Here is a 19,384-nt window from a genome sequence, read left to right on the forward strand (position 1 = left end):
ATCCAATTGTTTTGAAAATAGGTTAATTACTCGAAGCTTCAGTTACAGTGACCTCTACTGGTAAACTGCAAGGCTGCAGTGGATTTAAAGCATCTTTGCTTTGAAAATTCTTTGATGGACTCACACCAAGACCGAATAGCATGTTCTATTGACAAATAAAGACTGATGAATGTGTGTATTTTGTTATTGAGGAGAAAGTGCTGGTAAAATATGGCATAGGTTGGGTGTGCTTGTGTAACTGACAGGGGGTCATGGGGGACACTCAAAGATTTTTATTGAGGTACATTATTTTTTCCACTGTTTTTGGATTGAGCCAGTTTCTTTTTTTGCTCACAACTTCTCCACATTTAGAGAAAACTCGCTCGCACGGGACCGACGATGCTGGCGTGCATAAAAATATTTCTGGAGAACCATGTTCTTAAGAGCCCGCCTGGATGGAAGAGTGTATGTGGGATCAAGCAATGCCACAAACTCCTTGAAGCCACAGCCATCCACGATGGAAAAAGGCTGCGAGTCTTTCACTACCATATTCACAAGAGCCTCATCCAGCTTTGACTTCCGGTCCACTAAGACAAAAAAATAAAGACACAAAGAAATAAAAAGAAAATGAATGAAAGAAAATAAGAATTTATGTAAAATTGCACTTAAACGAAGCAGGCCTATGAGTAATGGAATAAAGTCATATCATATTGTGTTTGTGTGTCTAGTTAATAATAGTATAATACATATAGCATACCTTGATTTGTGTTCCCCTGGTTAACAGCAGCTCCATGCTTGGCAGTGAAGTGCCTAATCATGGAGGAAGTATTCCCATGATACTTCAGTTCAGTAGCACACACTAAGCACTGGACCTGTAGAGAAAGCGTTTTTAAATAAAAATGCAATTTGATTGTATAATAATATAGCCAAATGGGTACACTAATCATATTACATATACTGTTTCTACACATGCACCTGACTGAGGTCAAATCAATTGAAGAAAGTAAAAAGGTAAAGCCTATTTTACATAAGCTTTACAACCAAACATTGGTTAAGTGGTAAAATTATCACCTGCCACTCGGGTAACTCAGGTTCCATTCCTGTCCAAGTCAAAACGTTTTTTTTATTTAATTTGCGCATCGAAAAAAAAAATGCCCTTCGAAAAAATAAATCAATAAATAATTGTCCCCCGGGGATAATTAAAGTTTTTTTCTGATTCTGATCTATATACATAACTTTAAACAGCCAGCACACCTTATCAGGAGTGATCAGATTGAAGTGTTCCCACCTTTCAGAACGACCTCTCTTCCTGGCTGGCTCCATGAATGACCAAATGTAACAACACAAGGCAATGACAATTCAACAGCACCGACAACCCACGAATAGTACATTGTTTAGAGCGGTCATAAAGGGTTGACGCTCAAATTCAAAGCTGATCCAACCTGTCACCTGTCAGAATCGAGAATCACGTGATTGGACCGCGAACCAGGCATGTGATTCATTCGGGCAACGAATCAGTCGCTGCTTCGGACGTCATATGTCACGTGATTTTTTCCGCACCAAAAGAAGCTTTGAAGCAGTGGTTCTATGGAATTGTAGTTCAGGGTTTGAAGCTTGTATCGAAGCTTCAGTGTCGCACTGCCATCACTACCTGTCGGCACGTTGAGCACCACCCTGTTCTTGTTTAATTAGTAAAACCCTTTTGTTTTGGACTTTACCTCGGCCTCCACACACTTGGGTCCAAAACCACAGCCAGCCGTGACAGAATACTGTTGACAAGTCTGGCAATGCAATTCATTACATTGTAATGGCTGAGTATTCCGAATATTTTTATCCATACAGTGCAACCAAAAATGTCCATACTGAAGTTGTGTAATCACTTACAAAAGTCGTGCAGCTGATGCGTAAATTCTGGTCAAAGGAGATGAAAGTCATGTGCTCGGGCACTTTCTTCCTCAACACAATAAGACGCATGAGCAAGAAGTTGGAACCCTCAGTTATAAGACATCTTAGGGCAGCCATGGAATATGAAACACTGGCTCTTGTCACCTCCTGGACGCACAAAAAAACACATACACAGAGCATCTTACAGTGGGCCAGAAATTGAGTTGAATTATATTGCACCAAGATATTGGTATCTGGGCCTAAAGAGGGTATTTATCTGACTAAATCTACTTAATAACATGAATTATAGAAGCCATCATTAGGCTAGATGCCACAGACTTCCGGGTTTCACACGTCAGCGTCGTTTCCGGCCACGGATGGCCGCGTTCCAACACTCGAACCCCCACCCCTGCACCCCCCAACCGGTCGTCTCAACTCTCTGAAATGCTTCGGACAGCTGAGACAGACACACTACACACTCCCACCCATCGACGGAAACGCGCAACCGAGGGGCACAAAGGCGGAAGTGCAAGAACTGTGACACGGCCCACACGTCACAAACAGGAAAGAGAAAGAAAGCTGATGAGTGAAAACCAAGAAGTCGGAAGTCCCGCCTCCTCCGTGGCATATACCCCATACTATACAAAAGTGCAATATAACATGTACATCATCTGGAGCAGTTCGGAATCAACATTTACCTGATAACACGACAAAAACATTTTTAAAAATTAATGTTTTGCTGTGTGAAATTGGCTGCAACACGTTTTGCTTAGACCAACCAATCACAATCAACAGGTGGAAAAATGCTGATGTCATGGAGAGCCAGCACTTGGTCTTGTGAAGACAAATGTGAAATCTGATTGGTTGAAGAAACCGTTCCGTTGTTGGTGTTTATTTTCCATTTCTGGCCCTAGGATGTTGAATATTAAATCTGATTGGTAAAGTGTTGGGAACGTTCCTTTAGAAAGTAATTAGTTATAGTTACTCATTATTTGCTTTAAAAAGTAACTGAGTTAGTAATTTAATTACTTCATAATAAAAGTAACTCATTACCAGGTAAAGGAAACTATCTTCACTACTTAAAAAAGTTTTATATCAAACAATTTGGATTTTAAATGTTTTTAAAATATGCCTCACTCAATAATATGACACATCATACAATAATAATAATAATAATAATACATTAAATTTGGAGCGGTGATGTATGTTCTACCACTGCCAGTTACTACAGCAATCAGAATAATAATACAAATAAAATAAATACTGGATAGATGGTGATTTGTGGCACATATGTCATCTATAGGTAACTTGTAGACAGTCCCTAGCCAGTTGCTCCAAGATTTTTGTTGCGGGCTAAAATTATCAATAATAGATAAAAGAAATTGCCAATGCTATTAAAATATACAGTGCTTGATGCTATCATGGTCAAAATAATAGCCATATCTACTACTATATTTACTCTTCAGAATAATCAGCTTCCACTTGATCTCTCTGAAAAACATATACTTTTGTACACTTTCAAATATGAGAGTATGGGGATATATCTTCAGTTTATAATTCTACACATATAAAGACGTGTTTGATGATTGGTTTACGTCAGAAAACTGCCCAACTCGAGGATTAACATGCATCATTCACATACAAATGTCACTCCATCGCCTCCATGAGTGTGAGCATATTTCTTTCAACACTTTTCACACGTTTAGCACTTGTGAAATAAGAGAAATACAATTGTTGGCGCTATTAATTACACTAAGCGAGCGTGTCGCTATGACTTATCGGTATCATTATCGCTGTTAAGGTGCTTGTGGAGTCGCAATATGGTTCTTATTGGAACAGAATTGTCAACAAATCGCTCCTCATGGCGACCGTTTTTCGGCAAATCTCGACTGTTATTTTTTTTTATTAAGGTCATTCTTGTCAAAGTTGTCAAACCAGTTCCAGGCGAGGACTTGGACTCTTTGCTAAAATGGTAAAATATGCTAACTAAGCCTTAAGGTCCAGAAGGAAGAAAGACGACACGACCGTCACGTCGTGACACGCTTCCTGCGGCACCTCCAAAATAAAAGTCACTATATATTTCAGCTGTCAAGACACTTTTATTGTGACAAAGTCCGACAACAACAGTGCCTCTAACTGTGCGCAAATGACATTTTCAGAGTCTTTCACCGCAAAAAGTCTTGTAAGCTTACTTCGAGCCTTGAATCTAATAAAAAAAATTAACACAACGCATTTCTCATACAACAACGATAACGTAATTAATTAGTTAGATTAGTCCGTTTATGACAAAAACTGAGTTACCAAACGCCGTTAGTTTAACCCCTGGGCGTTATTTGACTATTTTTTGGCTTTTTGTTGGTTCTGACCAAGCCATTTCAAAATAAAATAACGCCCAGGGGTTAAACGCCGTTACTCCCAACACTGGCAATACAGTATGGCTTAAGTTACATTACATTAGCCAGCACCACTTGAAGACCCTGAACATATTGCACATACAAGACTAGAAATAGTGCAGCCAATAGAAACACTACAAAATGAAAATAATGCTGACTGCTGTATATAAATGAATGCAAATGTTATAATGTAGGCAGTATTTCACCTGTTATTTCTCAGACACATTCTGATCCTAAGTTCACCCTTGGTTTCACTTTGGTTGTAACTCACCTTTCCATCAGTGGTGACTTTATCGATCCTCATCTCTCCGTCACATTCCACCATGTGACACCGCTTATCCAAAATGTGGCCATCAAGCTAAAAAGAAATGCAAATGTATTTAAAGATATCATGGGATGCATGTCATGAATGTGTTTCCTTTATCGCACTCAGTGACCTGCCTTGGCATACTCGTGGTGGTCCTCCTCCAACACTTCTAGGTCAGCAGTTAGGTAGGCTAATATGGAAAACCAAAAATAAAGGCACACTTAAATTACAATCACTTGCGCAATCCAATAACATCTATCAGAAATGTGGCCTTGTTCTTGCATAGAGGTTTTTATCTTAACAAATTACTGCATGGGGCAAAATATTATAAACAGCTCAATTTGATGTAGTCACAGTTCTACAGGACTGCAAACTACAAGCACAAGTGTAAACATTGTCAAATTAAAATCTCCCTAGTAAATATATTGAAAACTGAGAAGTGCACATTGATTGACATATTTCTTTGTACACACTGGCCAGTTGTTGACATCCTATAACACGTATAGTAATCATCTGTCAGACTAACAATGATCTAAACAATCATGCAGCAGTGAGAGTGTATGAATGATCAACTAATTATAATAATATAATAATATATTAATAATAAACTTTATTAGCTGATATTAAGAGCCCCCATTGTTTTTTTGTGTGCTTAGATCGTGATGGCGTGTATCGGCTGGCTTAGAATGTTAACGGCCAGAAAAATCGGGCAGGACCCCTTCACCTGTCACTGTCGTTCCACATGGGGAGTCGTCGATGGCCCCTTGGTTTTGTGCATGTACCAGCATACATGGTTGCCGGGCTCGGTGGGCAAATTCCACTGACACGCAGAAACTCCCCAAGTCTCGACCCCCTTCCGACATGGTCACCAGAGAGTCCCGCAAACACACATTTTGACAGCTCAAAGAAGAAAAAAAAAGTGTCTTTGGGTATAAAACATCACCTGCTAATGTTTAGGTCAGAAGAAGAACTAAGTGATGATGATGAGCTTGACCAAAATATTATCATCATCAGCGTGGAGCAGGAGAGTACTTTGAGCATGAGACTCAAACCAAGTCTAAGTGTCAACAGTACTACTACCATTTTATTTGATTTTTTCCCATGTACAGCACGTTATTTTATTTTTCAAAAACCCAATTCGGTTCTAGTTAACTTTGAAGTACATGTATTTAATTTTTAAGACTCCCTTGTTTTTAAACATTTATTTAACATTTTTTACTTAATATTATGCGCAATACATTTAATTGAATAATTTTTCAAGTAAGGCCTCTTGTTTTATTATTTTCCTAGTGTGCCATTTTGTAAATCCTCAAAACACATACGGTGGCTCACAATAATAAATATAGAACAGAAATAAAACTTCTGCCTCATTTTTGCCTAACACTGTGACTTACCGCAGTACTTTATTAGTTGAGATTTCATTCCGATTCTGGACGGATCGATCATACATAGTGCCTGATCGTGGTTTGAGCATGTCAACAGGTGCCAAAAACAGGTGGTGGATGTCCTCAGGGGTGCACACACTTCGTGCATAAAGTATACGCTAAAATCGCCCGTGAACTCACCAATACTGGACAAGAACGCCACAGCTTCTTCGGAGGCCACCATTTCTGAACCGTGCTTGTCTTCTTTGGTCGCCGCTGAAGGAAGAAGAGCTGGAGCCTCCACATCCTGGGGTTCCTCCATTAATGTCCTGTGTTGAAAACAGACTTTGTACCCGTGTTGGGAAGGATGAAAACATTAACAATGTAATAAGACGGGCGAATGTTACGCCACACAACTAGTCGACATTGTATGCAGGTCTTTTCTCGGTCATAAATCCTGCTTTATGTTTCAGAAAACAGACGACAGACGAGTTGTCGTATTTTTTTTATATTCGTAATTAATCGCAGGACTTCACTAGGTAACTTTAAGGGATTTACCAAAAAAGAGAAAGTTATTTCAGTAATAATGGATGACATCTTTTTTATTATATTTACAGAGTGAGTCATACTAGTGTAAATGTAAGAAAAAAGGACAAACTATATACAATGTTTTGAGTGTTTTGGCACACACAATAATGATAAGAAAGTATTTACGAATACAAATAGATCACAAAATTATAGATTTAAAATCACTGTCATTGTAATTACCTTTAGTATTAAACATGGAAAATGTAATTTAAAAATGATTTAAGGCACAATGCATATTAATGGACAATTACCGGTAAACATGCCAGATTATAGCTGTCAGATAGTTTAAATCTGCAGCCCCTTGTCAGGTTGATGAAACATTTTATAAACAAAATCTACAGTATTTCAAAATAGGGTTAAGTCAGACACATACAACACAGGTACACAGATCATTCGTTCATTCAGCGGCAAACTTCTTTGCACCATCATTCATCTCTGCTATTCTCACCAGCACACTCGTGCCTCTCAGCTTCAGCCTTACTTGGGAATCTTTGACAACAAACTGAGCAGGTAAAAGGTTTCTCTCCAGTGTGGGTTCTTGTATGTATTATTAAGCTTCCCTTTGTGGCAAAATTTTGACCACAAACTGAGCAGGCAAAAGGCTTCTCTCCAGTGTGTGTTCTCGTGTGGTATTTTAAGGTTCTCTTGTGAGCAAAATTTTGACCACAAACTAAGCAGGCAAAAGGCTTCTCTCCAGTGTGGGTTCTCATGTGAATTGCTAAGTTTCCCTTCTGAGCAAAATTTTGACCACAAACTGAGCAGGTAAAAGGCTTGGCTCCAGTGTGGGTTCTTGTGTGTATTCTTAGGTTTTCATTCACAGCAAAAATTTTGCCACAAAGTGAGCAAGCAAAGGGTTTCTCACCAGTGTGGGTTCTTGTATGTATTATTAAATTTGCCTTGTGAGCAAAATTTTGACCACAAACTGAGCAGGTAAAAGGCTTCTCTCCAGTGTGGGTTCTTGTATGTATTATTAAGCTTCCCTTGTGAGCAAAATTTTGACCACAAACTAAGCAGGTAAAAGGCTTCTCTCCAGTGTGGGTTCTTGTATGTATTATCAAGCTTCCCTTGTGAGCAAAATTTTGACCACAAACTGAGCAGGTAAAAGGCTTCTCTCCAGTGTGGGTTTTGGTGTGTTTTTTCAAGTGTTCCTTTTGAACAAAATTTTGACCACAAACTGAGCAGGCAAAAGGCTTTTCTCCAGTGTGGGTTTTGGTGTGTTTTTTTAAGTTTCCCTTCTGAGCAAAATTTTGACCACAAACTGAGCAGGTAAAAGGCTTCTCTCCAGTGTGGATTCTTGTATGTATTATTAAGCTTCCCTTCTCAGCAAAATTTTGACCACAAACTGAACAGGCAAAAGGTTTCTCTCCAGTGTGGGTTCTTGTGTGTATTTTTAAGTGTTCCTTTTGAACAAAATTTTGACCACAAACTGAGCAGGCAAAAGGCTTCTCTCCAGTGTGGATTCTTGTGTGTATTTTTAAATGTCCCTTCTGAGCAAATTTTTTACCACAAACTGAACAGGCAAAAGGCTTCTCTCCAGTGTGGGTTATTGTGTGTATTTTTAAGCTTTCCTTGTGAGCAAATTTTTGACCACAAACTGAGCAGGCAAAAGGCTTCTCTCCAGTGTGGGTTCTTGTGTGTATTTTTAAATTTCTCTTGTGAGCAAAATTTTGACCGCAGACTGAGCAGGTAAAAGGCTTCTCTCCAGTGTGGGTTTTGGTGTGTCTTTTTAAGTTTTCCTTCTTAGCAAATTTTTGACCACAAACTGAACAGGCAAAAGGCTTCTCTCCAGTGTGTGTTCTTGTGTGCATTTTTAAACATTCCTTTCGAGCAAATTTTTTACCACAAACTGAACATGCAAAAGGTTTGTCACCAGTGTGGCTGATCATATGTCTTCTCAATAGAGACTGGCAGCCAAAAGTTTGACCACACTGACAGCATTTCCAGCATGTGCTGGCAGCGTGACATGTCACATCACCGTCAGACTGTTCACAGTCATCGGTTTGAGGAGAGTGTAACGTGTCTTCACCATCTGATATTCGAGCTAACATGCTGTCTGCTTGTGATCCTCCACGGTGGTCCTCGTCATCTTCTGTTGTTTGTTGTCTTGAGTTGCTGCTTGGAGACTCCGCCCCTTTGTTCTCTTCATATTGACATTCATCTTCACTCTTCAAATGGACACCAGTCACGGGCAACTCTGTGAAATGCTCCTTCTCTTTTATGTATGGCGGCAGCCGCTCCTCTTTTTTTATGTTGGGAGGCTGTGGCTGCTCCTCTTCTTTAACTTGAAGAGGCTCCAAGACCTCCTCCTCTTTCACACCAGGGAACTCTGGCTCCTGCCGCTCAGGACAAAGGTATTTTTCACTGACGTCTGTATTTTTCACACCGTCAGACTGTTCATAGTCATCGGTTTGAGGAGAGTGTAACGTGTCTTCACCATCTGATATTCGAGCTAACATGCTGTCTGCTTGTGATCCTCCACGGTGGTCCTCGTCATCTTCTGTTGTTTGTTGTCTTGAGTTGCTGCTTGGAGACTCCGCCCCTTTGTTCTCTTCATATTGACATTCATCTTCACTCTTCAAATGGACACCAGTCACGGGCAAATCTGTGAAATGCTCCTCCTCTTTTTTTATGTTGGGAGGCTGTGGCTGCTCCTCTTCTTTAACTTGAAGAGGCTCAAAGTCCTCCTCCTCTTTCACACCAGGGAACTCTGGCTCCTGCCGCTCAGGACAAAGGTATTTTTCACTGACGTCTGCGGGACACAAGTTACACATGGTTTGGTAAAGACCGTTTATTGTGACGTTATGTGTTTTATATTTAAGATTATCACATGGGCCACCTGAGTGAAAGAGTAACAAAGCTGGCAAATGTTACGTATTTTGTTCCAGAAATCACTCAACGTTACTCTGCAACGCTGATTGTTCCACACATAAATATTGAAAATATTTCAAGTTGTGAAATCTGGTATTCATTGACAAAAAGCTAACAAATGCATGCATCTGCAAGAGCTGTACAACATCCTCGAGGAGTTGACGAACTTTTAATTATTCAAACTCTAGGGGGCAGCAAAGAAGAACAAATAAAGCAAGGGAAGAGAAATCAATTCAGCCAACACTAAGTGTATGTCAAACCTAAATGGGTATTTTTAATCATTGTAATGGGCTTAGTGTCAATGTTCCATTAGCATAAATATGTGGCTATATGTAATATATTAGCTAATTCTATGCGAAAAAAACAAACAAACGTTTTTTTGATTTTTACTTAGTTACAATCAATGGTCCAACTAGTCACTTCTGTTTACAATATCAAATTATCTACTAGGCTTCCATCCTCCATTCTAGTTGTTGGTATGCGAACGAATCAAAAATAAAGAATAAACCTGCTGTCTTATATAATTCTTATAACATTTACCATTGAAAATAGGAGCACCTATTCTTATCTGAGACATGTACCAAAGCGACTTGAGAAAAACTGTAAACGTAAGGTAAAAAGTGCCCGGATGAAGGATCCTTTCAAAATAGACATATTGTTGAAAAGTATTGATTAAATAAGTGACAAACCTGCTCTGTTCAACACAACTCGAGGCTGCTTGCAGAAAGCGTCCATCAGTTGACGTAGTCGCTCATTCTCTTCTTGTGCGCCACAAAGCTCCTCTTTGTACTTGACTTTCGTTGTTGCCAACATTTTCACACGATATTCACGAACCTTTTCGGTCACATTTGACGTCTGTTGAGCCAATATGTCGATAACAAACGCGGCTCCTTTTTTTCGGCGGCAAGCTAAGCTAAAATAAGCTAAGCTAAACAATGCCGAAAGATTTCGACAAAAACTGTGTGATACGAATGTAACCAGACACGAAATGGAGCAGTTTGTCTTCAATAGAGTAGTGACGGACGCACAGTGTCGATGTGTAAGTTCGTAAAGTACGAATTCAGAATGAATTATTACGAATTATAGTGAACCGCGTGTGGCTATATAAAAGCAGCCTGGAATGGAGTATTGGTCACGTGAAATCTATTCTACGGCAACTCCAGTTGAACAAATCTCGTGTCACGGGGTGGAGCATAATTTATATAAACGTTTGAGCCTATGTTCATTTGGAGAATACATTTAGAAAAATACTTTGCATTTGGACGAGTAAGAAACATGTTTAGTTACATCCCTAAAAATATTGAGGGGTTTACCAGTAATATAAAGTTATTTCAGTATTAATTGTTACTAAACACTAAACAGACTGAAAGACAGATAATTTGTGAATTCACGTCTACACGCACCAATGATGTGTGTTGGTGACGACCCTGAATTTTGAACTAGTGAACACTCCAAAGCAATGGAATTGTTAGATTCTCTTTTTAGTCCAGATTTTATCCAACATGTCAACTGTACCACTCATTCATATGGCAATACATTGGACCTTGTTTTTACAAAAGGTGTCAATGCTGGCCTCTCATATCCTGCAAGTCCCTGTCTCTGACCACTTTTGTGTGTTTTTTAATCTTATCTTTCGATGCGCTGAGGGCCAAACCACCACTGTTTTCGTTATATAAACAACAACAAACAGTTCATTTTAGCTCACCTTCCCTCTGCTTGTTAAACTTGACTCCATCTCCACTATGGGTATTATGTCTCCAGACCAGACCCAGTCTGGAGACATAATACGAGAAATAATACATTTCCCGGTTGGCCGACCGGGGGCGCTGTTTATTTCAGACCGCGGGTTCATTTCAAAATCAGCAAATAAAGTGCTTTTATTATTGTTTGCATTGAATAACTACATACTTGTCCATGATGTTCATTGTTCGGTTTCTTCTTTTACCACTACTACTTCGACTACATTTCTATATACAGGTAAATTAAATTCTGATGCCTTATCCCCACCTAGTGACAGGAAGTAGCAACAGGTCTGAGGCACAAGTGAAACGTTTTTAAATTTTGTATTTATCCCCTTTGTTTTCCTCTACGCTCCACTCTGGTTGACTGTTGTTTACATGTATTTTTAGATGAGAAAAAAAGTTATTTTTTGTTTTTATTCAATATCAAAAGCTCATTTCCGTCAGTGGATTTTTTTATTTTTTGAAGATCTTTTCTATCAGACCTCCATGCGGCATGCCCAAGCCCTCTACCAGATTCAAGCCACATGCCGATTCAAATTTCAGGCTATATTTTTACGTCCTGTTGATGCAGTTGCATCAAAAGAAATTAGCCTAATGGCATACCAACATCATTTGACTTTCAACGGAGGGATCAATAAATGTGCAAATTCAGCTAATACTTTTAGATACGGATGGAATCTGAAGAGATCGTTGGTCAGCCGTCGAGTGAGTGCAACCCTAGCTTCAACGTGATGGGCTATAATCGCATAAAGGTCTATAACACTACAAATAACATCATTGTGTGAAGGCTGTGGCCTTCACACGTTATTCCTTTTTTTTTTATTCCTCCCATTGTTTGGCATCTATCTATGTCCACATAATTCATCCGATTCTCGTCGTTCCAATTTTAACAAATTTCAAATATTTAGGCCATTTTTGCTTCCATTTTTCTTATTCCAATTAGTATAGTAATAGTGAAAACAACCCCCCTTTTTAAGGTATCAATGTATTGTTTCTGTCAAGGCCCAGAATCTGGACGCATGATTTAGTGCGATGCGGAAAATTGTACTTACAAACCATTTGATTGGTTTCACTTCAAATATGTCAAGTTGAAGAGTGACCCAGAAGGAAAGTGGTACGGGAAGGTCGCTTTCTCCAAAGTTTGCAGGACTTCAAACGTAAATAATTGATACAGCTGTGTGGTTATCAGAAATGACTGCTTGAAGAAGAGAAAAAATAAAAACATGTTGCAGTTTTCTCAGCATCACAAAAAAACCTAAGCTGCACTGATGAACATTGGGGAGGCGAAACATGTTTAAAATTTCATCCACTCCTGAGTAGGACGGTGACGTAGAATAGACACTAAAAAGTTGGTCCTTTATATAAAACTACATTCATTAAAAAAAAAAGAAGTAATTTGCTTCCCTATTATTTGTAAATTGATACATGTAGTTTTTTTTTTCACTTTGTATAGCTATAGCCATTACTTGTATTATTTATTTTTAACATATTGGACATTGATATTTGTGTTTAACGCACAATAACAATGGATATTATTCTTGGGCCTGAAAATTGATATTAACATAAAAAAAATTAAGTAAAAAAAATAAGCTGAATTGATAATCATATTGTTTTTACTACATTTGAAATTCACATAAGAAACAGATTTTGCTTGCATACTTTTAATTTCTTATCCAGGTGGTGTTAAAAAGGTTTCATATGAATATCAATCAAAAGGGAGAAGTGATGGGCACAAATTTGTCAATGCACAGCAAACATGCACAATTTTGTCCAAGCTGCAATGGTCATCTCCACGTTTAGTTATTAAATAGTCAATTGTACAAATGTCGCCAAGAATGGCATACTTTTGTCTCACACTTCCAATTACTCTCTCAACACGTATCCTTACATTCGCAATCTTCCTCGTCTCCTCAACCTCAGCAGTTGTAAGTTTACAATTAGCAGTCAGATACTTATCACTCACGTGATATGAAATAGACAGTTCCGTGGTGACACGGCAATCAAAAAATTGGCAGTGTTGTGATGTTTATAGCTCGACCATGTTTGAGCTCTTGCTCTCATACTGGATGGTCTCTCAATAAATATCTCAAAGCAATCTATGATGCATGTCCTGGCAAAATATTTTGTCAATACCAAAGGCATAGTGGCCTGTAGCTAATATAATGCTGTAATGCTACAAATAAGATGTTCAAGGTGTCTATGACTACTGTGGACACACCAAATCTGTAGGACAGATCAATAATGGGCATATTAAGACAAAGTTGCATCAACGTCATAATGAGCTTTTGAAATTTGTTCAAGATACAATTCTTGTTTTCCGATATCTCTGGGGAAATTAGGTTAAATACAGCCCTTAAAGTAAGGAAGCTAGAAAGTCCTGTGTAGTATTTCACTTTGTTGCTGTCCTCGAAATCTTCAGGATTGTTTGCCTTCATTTTCTGTATAACATTTTTTGCACTTTGATTTTCTTTTTACGACATAAGTTCTTTTTTAAGTCTTGCATTTTCAGTCTGTACCGCCTCTAATTCATTAGCAACTGCACATGGAAACACATCACACACCTCTTCTGTATTATCTGCTGTGGATTCCAAATGGCTTAACTCCAGCAGAGTCATTGCAGCCTCTGTCTTTTCCATTTTTGCTTTTCTGTTTTGGAGTCGCTTGTGACGCTGGACAGACATTGAGGGCGGTGCGCTACGTGGACTGTAGCCCAAGTCTTTATTGGGTACCCGGTCTGGATCAGTTTCATCCCAAGGATGAAGTTAACCTGTTAATAAAAGATCAAAATTGTAAAAGCATGAGACACTAGACATCACGCACTAAACAGTTCCTTGCAGTAATTCGTGAGTGAATGAGTTCATGATTCATCAATTAAAATGTCATTATAAAATCAATATGGACTGCATGTTAAATATATACATAGCTAAAGCCCTTTACCCCATAGAGTATGTCTGCCCGGGACTCCTTGACAATTCCGCGTTTATTTAGACTGTGTAGCAGTCCGTTACACACAGAAGCAGAACGGTGAAATGTGCATTTTAGTGCAAAGGTTGTAGTTTGTGGAAAGACAAGACCTGTGTCATAAAACATAGCGGCAAACTCGGGCCACGGACGCCGCCATGTTGACCACCAGACCGGAAAAAGGAGGAGTTATGGTGGTGGCTGGAGAGCGCCCTCTAGTGCAGCGGGGACGGCACTGCCCATTGTGCCCAAACCTCATTGTATAAGACTATCATGCTACGGAAATATTCTCAAATACACACAAAACGGATTAATTATTTGCAAACAACCACACAACTTAAAGGCAAATCTAAACAAAGAATTACTACCCCCTCGTGTATTTAACCAAACCACATTAACTTCAGTGTTACAACTTACAAAAGTCAGCTAGCTTAATATGTTATAATATCTTTCACTTAATAGCTTAACACACAATGAAAAACACCTTGGATGGGCTAACAAAGCTAGCATCCGAACTATAACCATTTAAAGAACGTATATTTGAAGTAGTAGCAGCACATGTGGACAGAACATATAGCAAAACTCCCAGGCAAATATTCTTTGACCTCTGTGAAAAACGAAAATATTATAGCTGCTTTGCGTCTGTTTCTATATTACCGTGTGTTATGCTGCCCCCTGGTGGCATGCATATTAGAACAAGCAGCACAATGACCATTGTATTATCAGGGAGCACAAACTGTTCTATTGCCTTGTTTTTATGAAGTAAAATACTGTAGTGTTATTTTTCTTGGCATTGAAAGCACAAGGTGGACTTTCATTATTTGTACATATAGGTGATGATGGTGATGTAATGTGCTGTCAGATGAAATCAAAGTGCGCAAAAGTTCATTTTTAATATTTATTTTTAAAATCCATTCATTGTCAGTTTATCGTATCAATTAAATGTCAACCTATACATTCCTCATATCAGTATCTTGTACCGTGCCACAATACACAATGACATCACGTCCTCGTTGAGTCTCTGTCTTCACCATAAAAGCAGACTAACACAAGCAATCCTATCAGCTTATTCCTATCACACCTGCAACTCAAAGTAGCATTTAGCCAGAATTGGGGGAAAGAAAAACAAAAAAACGAAAGGTCGTGTGAATCAGTATTATTGGTGCTATAAGGCAGAGAAGTATAGATGACATCAAAGAGTCAGAAAATGAAAAACAGTACGTCTAATGTATCCTGAGTTCAACAAAGGAACAGTGTTTCCTTGACACATTTGAATAAAAGAAAAAAAAAACTTTCAACAACATAAACGCAAAAAAACTTCCTTACATTAATTAAGAATGGGCCCAGTTTGTGCACATTGCATTATTTCCAACCTATTTTAAAGCTGCGAGTTCACTTATACTGTGCATGATCTAAAGTTATAACATCATTCCCGTGCAATCCCAAATGTGTGCACATCATTGTAATCTCTAGTCCATCCATCCATCCATTTTCTTTACCGCTTGTCCTCACAAGGGTCGCGGGGGTTGCTGGAGCCTATCCCAGCTGGCTCTAGTGTTATATATTTTTTTGCACACAAGGTAAGGCACAGTCTTTCAAAATAAGTGACCCCATTTCCTCAAATAGCGTCTGTCATGTTTTGGTTCTGTCATGTTTTGGTTCTGTCATGTTCAGTTTCTGCTTTCCTTGTGTGTTTTCCTTGTCTTGTTGATTGTGACCCTGCCCTTCCTTGTGTTGTCCAATCAGTGCCCTCAGCCACTTGTGTCTGGTCCAGGTGTGTCTTGTTGCGTCATTAGTGTTGGTGTATTTAGTCTGCTGTCTCTCCTCTGTCTGTGTTGGTGCATTGTGGTATGTATGTTTGTCCTCATGTCATGCTGCCTGTTTTCTGTTCCCTCCCAAGTTCTAGTTCAAGTTCATGTTTTGTTGCTGTCTGTTTTTTGTTCCCTCTTTTGTTCAAGTTCATGCTTTGTTTTATGTTTTTGAACTTTGGAAACCTTTTGGTCAATAGAAATTAAATCTTTTTTTTGGACTACACCTCTGCCTTCCCGCATCTGGGTCCTAAAGCCCCCGTTTTGACAGCGTCTATGGATTGGATGTAGCCTGCAAAGCACACGTGGATTGTAAAGCTGACGCTGCAGATAATCAACAAATCTTTCAGTAATCAGATAATTTCTCAAAACGCACCGCAAATTAAAATAAAATCAGAATTTATATATATTTTTTATGTAACTCATTTCACTGCAATAAATTCATTAAAAAATTAGGGGCGACAGGCAATTAAATTTTTTAATTGTAATTAATCGTATGACTTCACAATTAATCGCAATTTTTATAACTGTTCTAAAGGTGGAATAAAAAAAAAAGTTCCACTTCGTATTTCATTATTTATTTATTTTACATTTATTTTTTTAACATTATAACGGATGGATATACGTACAAACTTTAAAATTGTTGAGGGGTTTACCAAAAAAGAGTTATTTCAGTAATAATGGATGACATCTTTTTTTTATTTATTATATTTACAGAGTGAGTCATACTAGTGTAAATGTAAGAAAAAAGGACAAACTATATACAATGTTTTGAGTGTTTTGGCACACACAATAATAAAGTATTTACGAATACAAATAGATCACAAAATTATAGATTTAAAATCACTGTCATTGTAATTACCTTTAATATTAAACATGGAAAATGTAATTTAAAAATGATATAAGGCACAATGCATATTAATGGACAATTACCGGTAAACATGCCAGATTATAGCTGTCAGATAGTTTAAATCTGCAGGCCTTTGTCAGGTTGATGTAACATTTTATATACAAAATCAATATCAAAATAGGGTTAAGTCAGACACATACAACACAGGTACACAGATCATTCGTTCATTCAGCGGCAAACTTCTTTGCACCATCATTCATCTCTGCTATTCTCACCAGCACACTTGTGCTTCTTAGCTTCAGCCTTACTTGGGAATCTTTGACAACGAACTGAGCCGGCAAAAGGCTTCTCTCCAGTGTGGGTTTTGGTGTGTTTTTTTAAATATCCCTTCTGAGCAAAATTTTGACCACAAACTGAACAGGCAAAAGGCTTCTCTCCAGTGTGGATTCTTGTGTGCATTTTTAAGTTTCCCTTCTCAGCAAAATTTTGACCACAAACTGAGCAGGCAAAAGGCTTCTCTCCAGTGTGGGTTTTGGTGTGTTTTTTTAAATATCCATTCCGAGCAAATTTTTTACCACAAACTGAACAGGCAAAAGGCTTCTCTCCAGTGTGGATTCTTGTGTGTATTTTTAAGCTTCTCTTGTGAGCAAAATTTTGACCACAAACTGAGCAGGCAAAAGGCTTCTCTCCAGTGTGGGTTTTGGTGTGTTTTTTTAAGTTTCCCTTCTTAGCAAAAGTTTGACCACAAACTGAGCAGGAAAAAGGCTTCTCTCCAGTGTGGATTCTTGTGTGTATTTTTAAGTTTCCCTTCTCAGCAAAATTTTGACCACAAACTGAGCAGGCAAAAGGCTTCTCCCCAGTGTGGGTTTTGGTGTGTTTTTTTAAGTTTCCCTTCTCAACAAAAGTTTGACCACAAACTGAGCAGGAAAAAGGTTTCTCACCAGTGTGTGTTCTTGTGTGTATTTTTAAGTGCCAAGCATGAGCACATTTTTTACCACAAACTGAGCATGCAAAAGATTTGTCACCAGTGTGGATTCTTTTGTGCGTTTTTAAATATCCCTTCTGAGCAAATTTTTTACCACAAACTAAGCAGGCAAAAGGCTTCTCTCCAGTGTGGATTCTTGTGTGTATTTTTAAATATCCCTTCTGAGCAAATTTTTTACCACAAACTGAACAGGCAAAAGGCTTCTCTCCAGTGTGGGTTATTGTGTGTATTTTTAAGCTTTCCTTGTGAGCAAATTTTTTACCACAAACTGAACAGGCAAAAGGCTTCTCTCCAGTGTGGATTCTTGTGTGTATTTTTAAGTTTCCCTTCTCAGCAAAACTTTGACCACAAACTGAGCAGGAAAAAGGTTTCTCACCAGTGTGTGTTCTTGTGTGTATTTTTAAGTGCCCCGCATGAGCACATTTTTTACCACAAACTGAGCATGCAAAAGGTTTGTCACCAGTGTGGCTGATCATATGTCTTCTCAATAGAGACTGGCAGCCAAAAGTTTGACCACACTGACAGCATTTCCAGCATGTGCTGGCAGCGTGACATGTCACATCACCGTCAGACTGTTCATAGTCATCGGTTTGAGGAGTGTGTAACGTGTCTTCACCATCTGATATTCGAGCTAACATGCTGTCTGCTCGGTGGTCCTCGTCATCTTCTGTTGTTTGTTGTCTTGAGTTGCTGCTTGGAGACTCCGCCCCTTTGTTCTCTTCATATTGACATTCATCTTCACTCTTCAAATGGACACCAGTCACGGGCAACTCTGTGAAATGCTCCTCCTCTTTTATGTATGGCGGCAGCCACTCCTCTTTTTTTATGTTGGGAGGCTGTGGCTGCTCCTCGTCTTTAACTTGAAGAGGCTCCAAGTCCTCCTCTTTCACACCAGGGAACTCTGGCTCCTGCCGCTCAGGACAAAGGTATTTTTCACTGACGTCTGTATTTTTCACACCGTCAGACTGTTCATAGTCATCGGTTTGAGGAGAGTGTAACGTGTCTTCACCATCTGATATTCGAGCTAACATGCTGTCTGCTTGTGATCCTCCACGGTGGTCCTCGTCATCTTCTGTGGTTTGTTGTCTTGAGTTGCTGCTTGGAGACTCCGCCCCTTTGTTCTCTTCATATCGACATTCATCTTCACTCTTCAAATGGACACCAGTCACGGGCAACTCTGTGAAATGCTCCTCCTCTTTTTTTATGTTGGGAGGCTGTGGCTGCTCCTGTTCTTTAACTGGAAGAGGCTCCAAGTCCTCCTCTTTCACACCAGGGAACTCTGGCTCCTGCCGCTCAGGACAAAGGTATTTTTCACTGACGTCTGCGGGACACAAGTTACACATGGCTTGGTAAAGACCGTTTATTGTGACGTTATGTGTTTTATATTTAAGATTATCACATGGGCCACCTGAGTGAAAGAGTAACAAAGCTGGCAAATGTTACGTAGTTTGTTCCAGAAATCACTCAACGTTACTCTGTAACGCTGATTGTTCCGCACATAAATATAGAAAATATTTCAAGTTGTGAAATCTGGCATTCATTGACAAAAAGCTAACAAATACATGCATCTGCAAGAGCTGTACAACATCCTCGAGGAGTTTACGAACTTTTAATTATTCAAACTCTAGGGGGTAGCAAAGAAGAACAAATAAAGC

The 19,384-nt window shown here is 38.9% G+C and overlaps 1 protein-coding gene and 1 pseudogene across 2 annotated transcripts in view; both read right to left on the minus strand.

The window, feature by feature from the left end:
• Nucleotides 1–36: 36 nt before the first annotated feature.
• On the minus strand, nucleotides 37–14,675 carry LOC144060250 (ciliogenesis-associated TTC17-interacting protein-like; annotated as a pseudogene). Its single transcript, XR_013295887.1, has 9 exons — nucleotides 14,200–14,675; nucleotides 13,687–13,892; nucleotides 6,129–6,272; nucleotides 5,288–5,463; nucleotides 4,698–4,753; nucleotides 4,528–4,614; nucleotides 1,864–2,031; nucleotides 737–851; nucleotides 37–566 (listed from the first exon to the last, which is right to left on the minus strand). The product of XR_013295887.1 is annotated as a ciliogenesis-associated TTC17-interacting protein-like (transcript).
• The window catches only part of LOC144060439 (uncharacterized), a 13,810-nt gene continuing 937 nt past the window's right edge, over nucleotides 6,512–19,384 (minus strand). Inside the window, exons 2-5 of the mRNA XM_077579988.1 lie at nucleotides 17,001–19,050; nucleotides 11,089–11,156; nucleotides 10,073–10,450; nucleotides 6,512–9,264 (exon numbers count right to left, since the gene is read on the minus strand). Coding sequence (XP_077436114.1) covers nucleotides 6,941–9,264; nucleotides 10,073–10,450; nucleotides 11,089–11,156; nucleotides 17,001–19,050 — 4,820 coding nt within the window. The 3' untranslated portion in view covers nucleotides 6,512–6,940. The remainder of the gene's footprint in view (nucleotides 9,265–10,072; nucleotides 10,451–11,088; nucleotides 11,157–17,000; nucleotides 19,051–19,384) is intronic.

This window comes from Vanacampus margaritifer, chromosome 11 (assembly GCF_051991255.1).
Source record: "Vanacampus margaritifer isolate UIUO_Vmar chromosome 11, RoL_Vmar_1.0, whole genome shotgun sequence".
Taxonomy (NCBI): Eukaryota; Metazoa; Chordata; class Actinopteri; order Syngnathiformes; family Syngnathidae; genus Vanacampus; species Vanacampus margaritifer.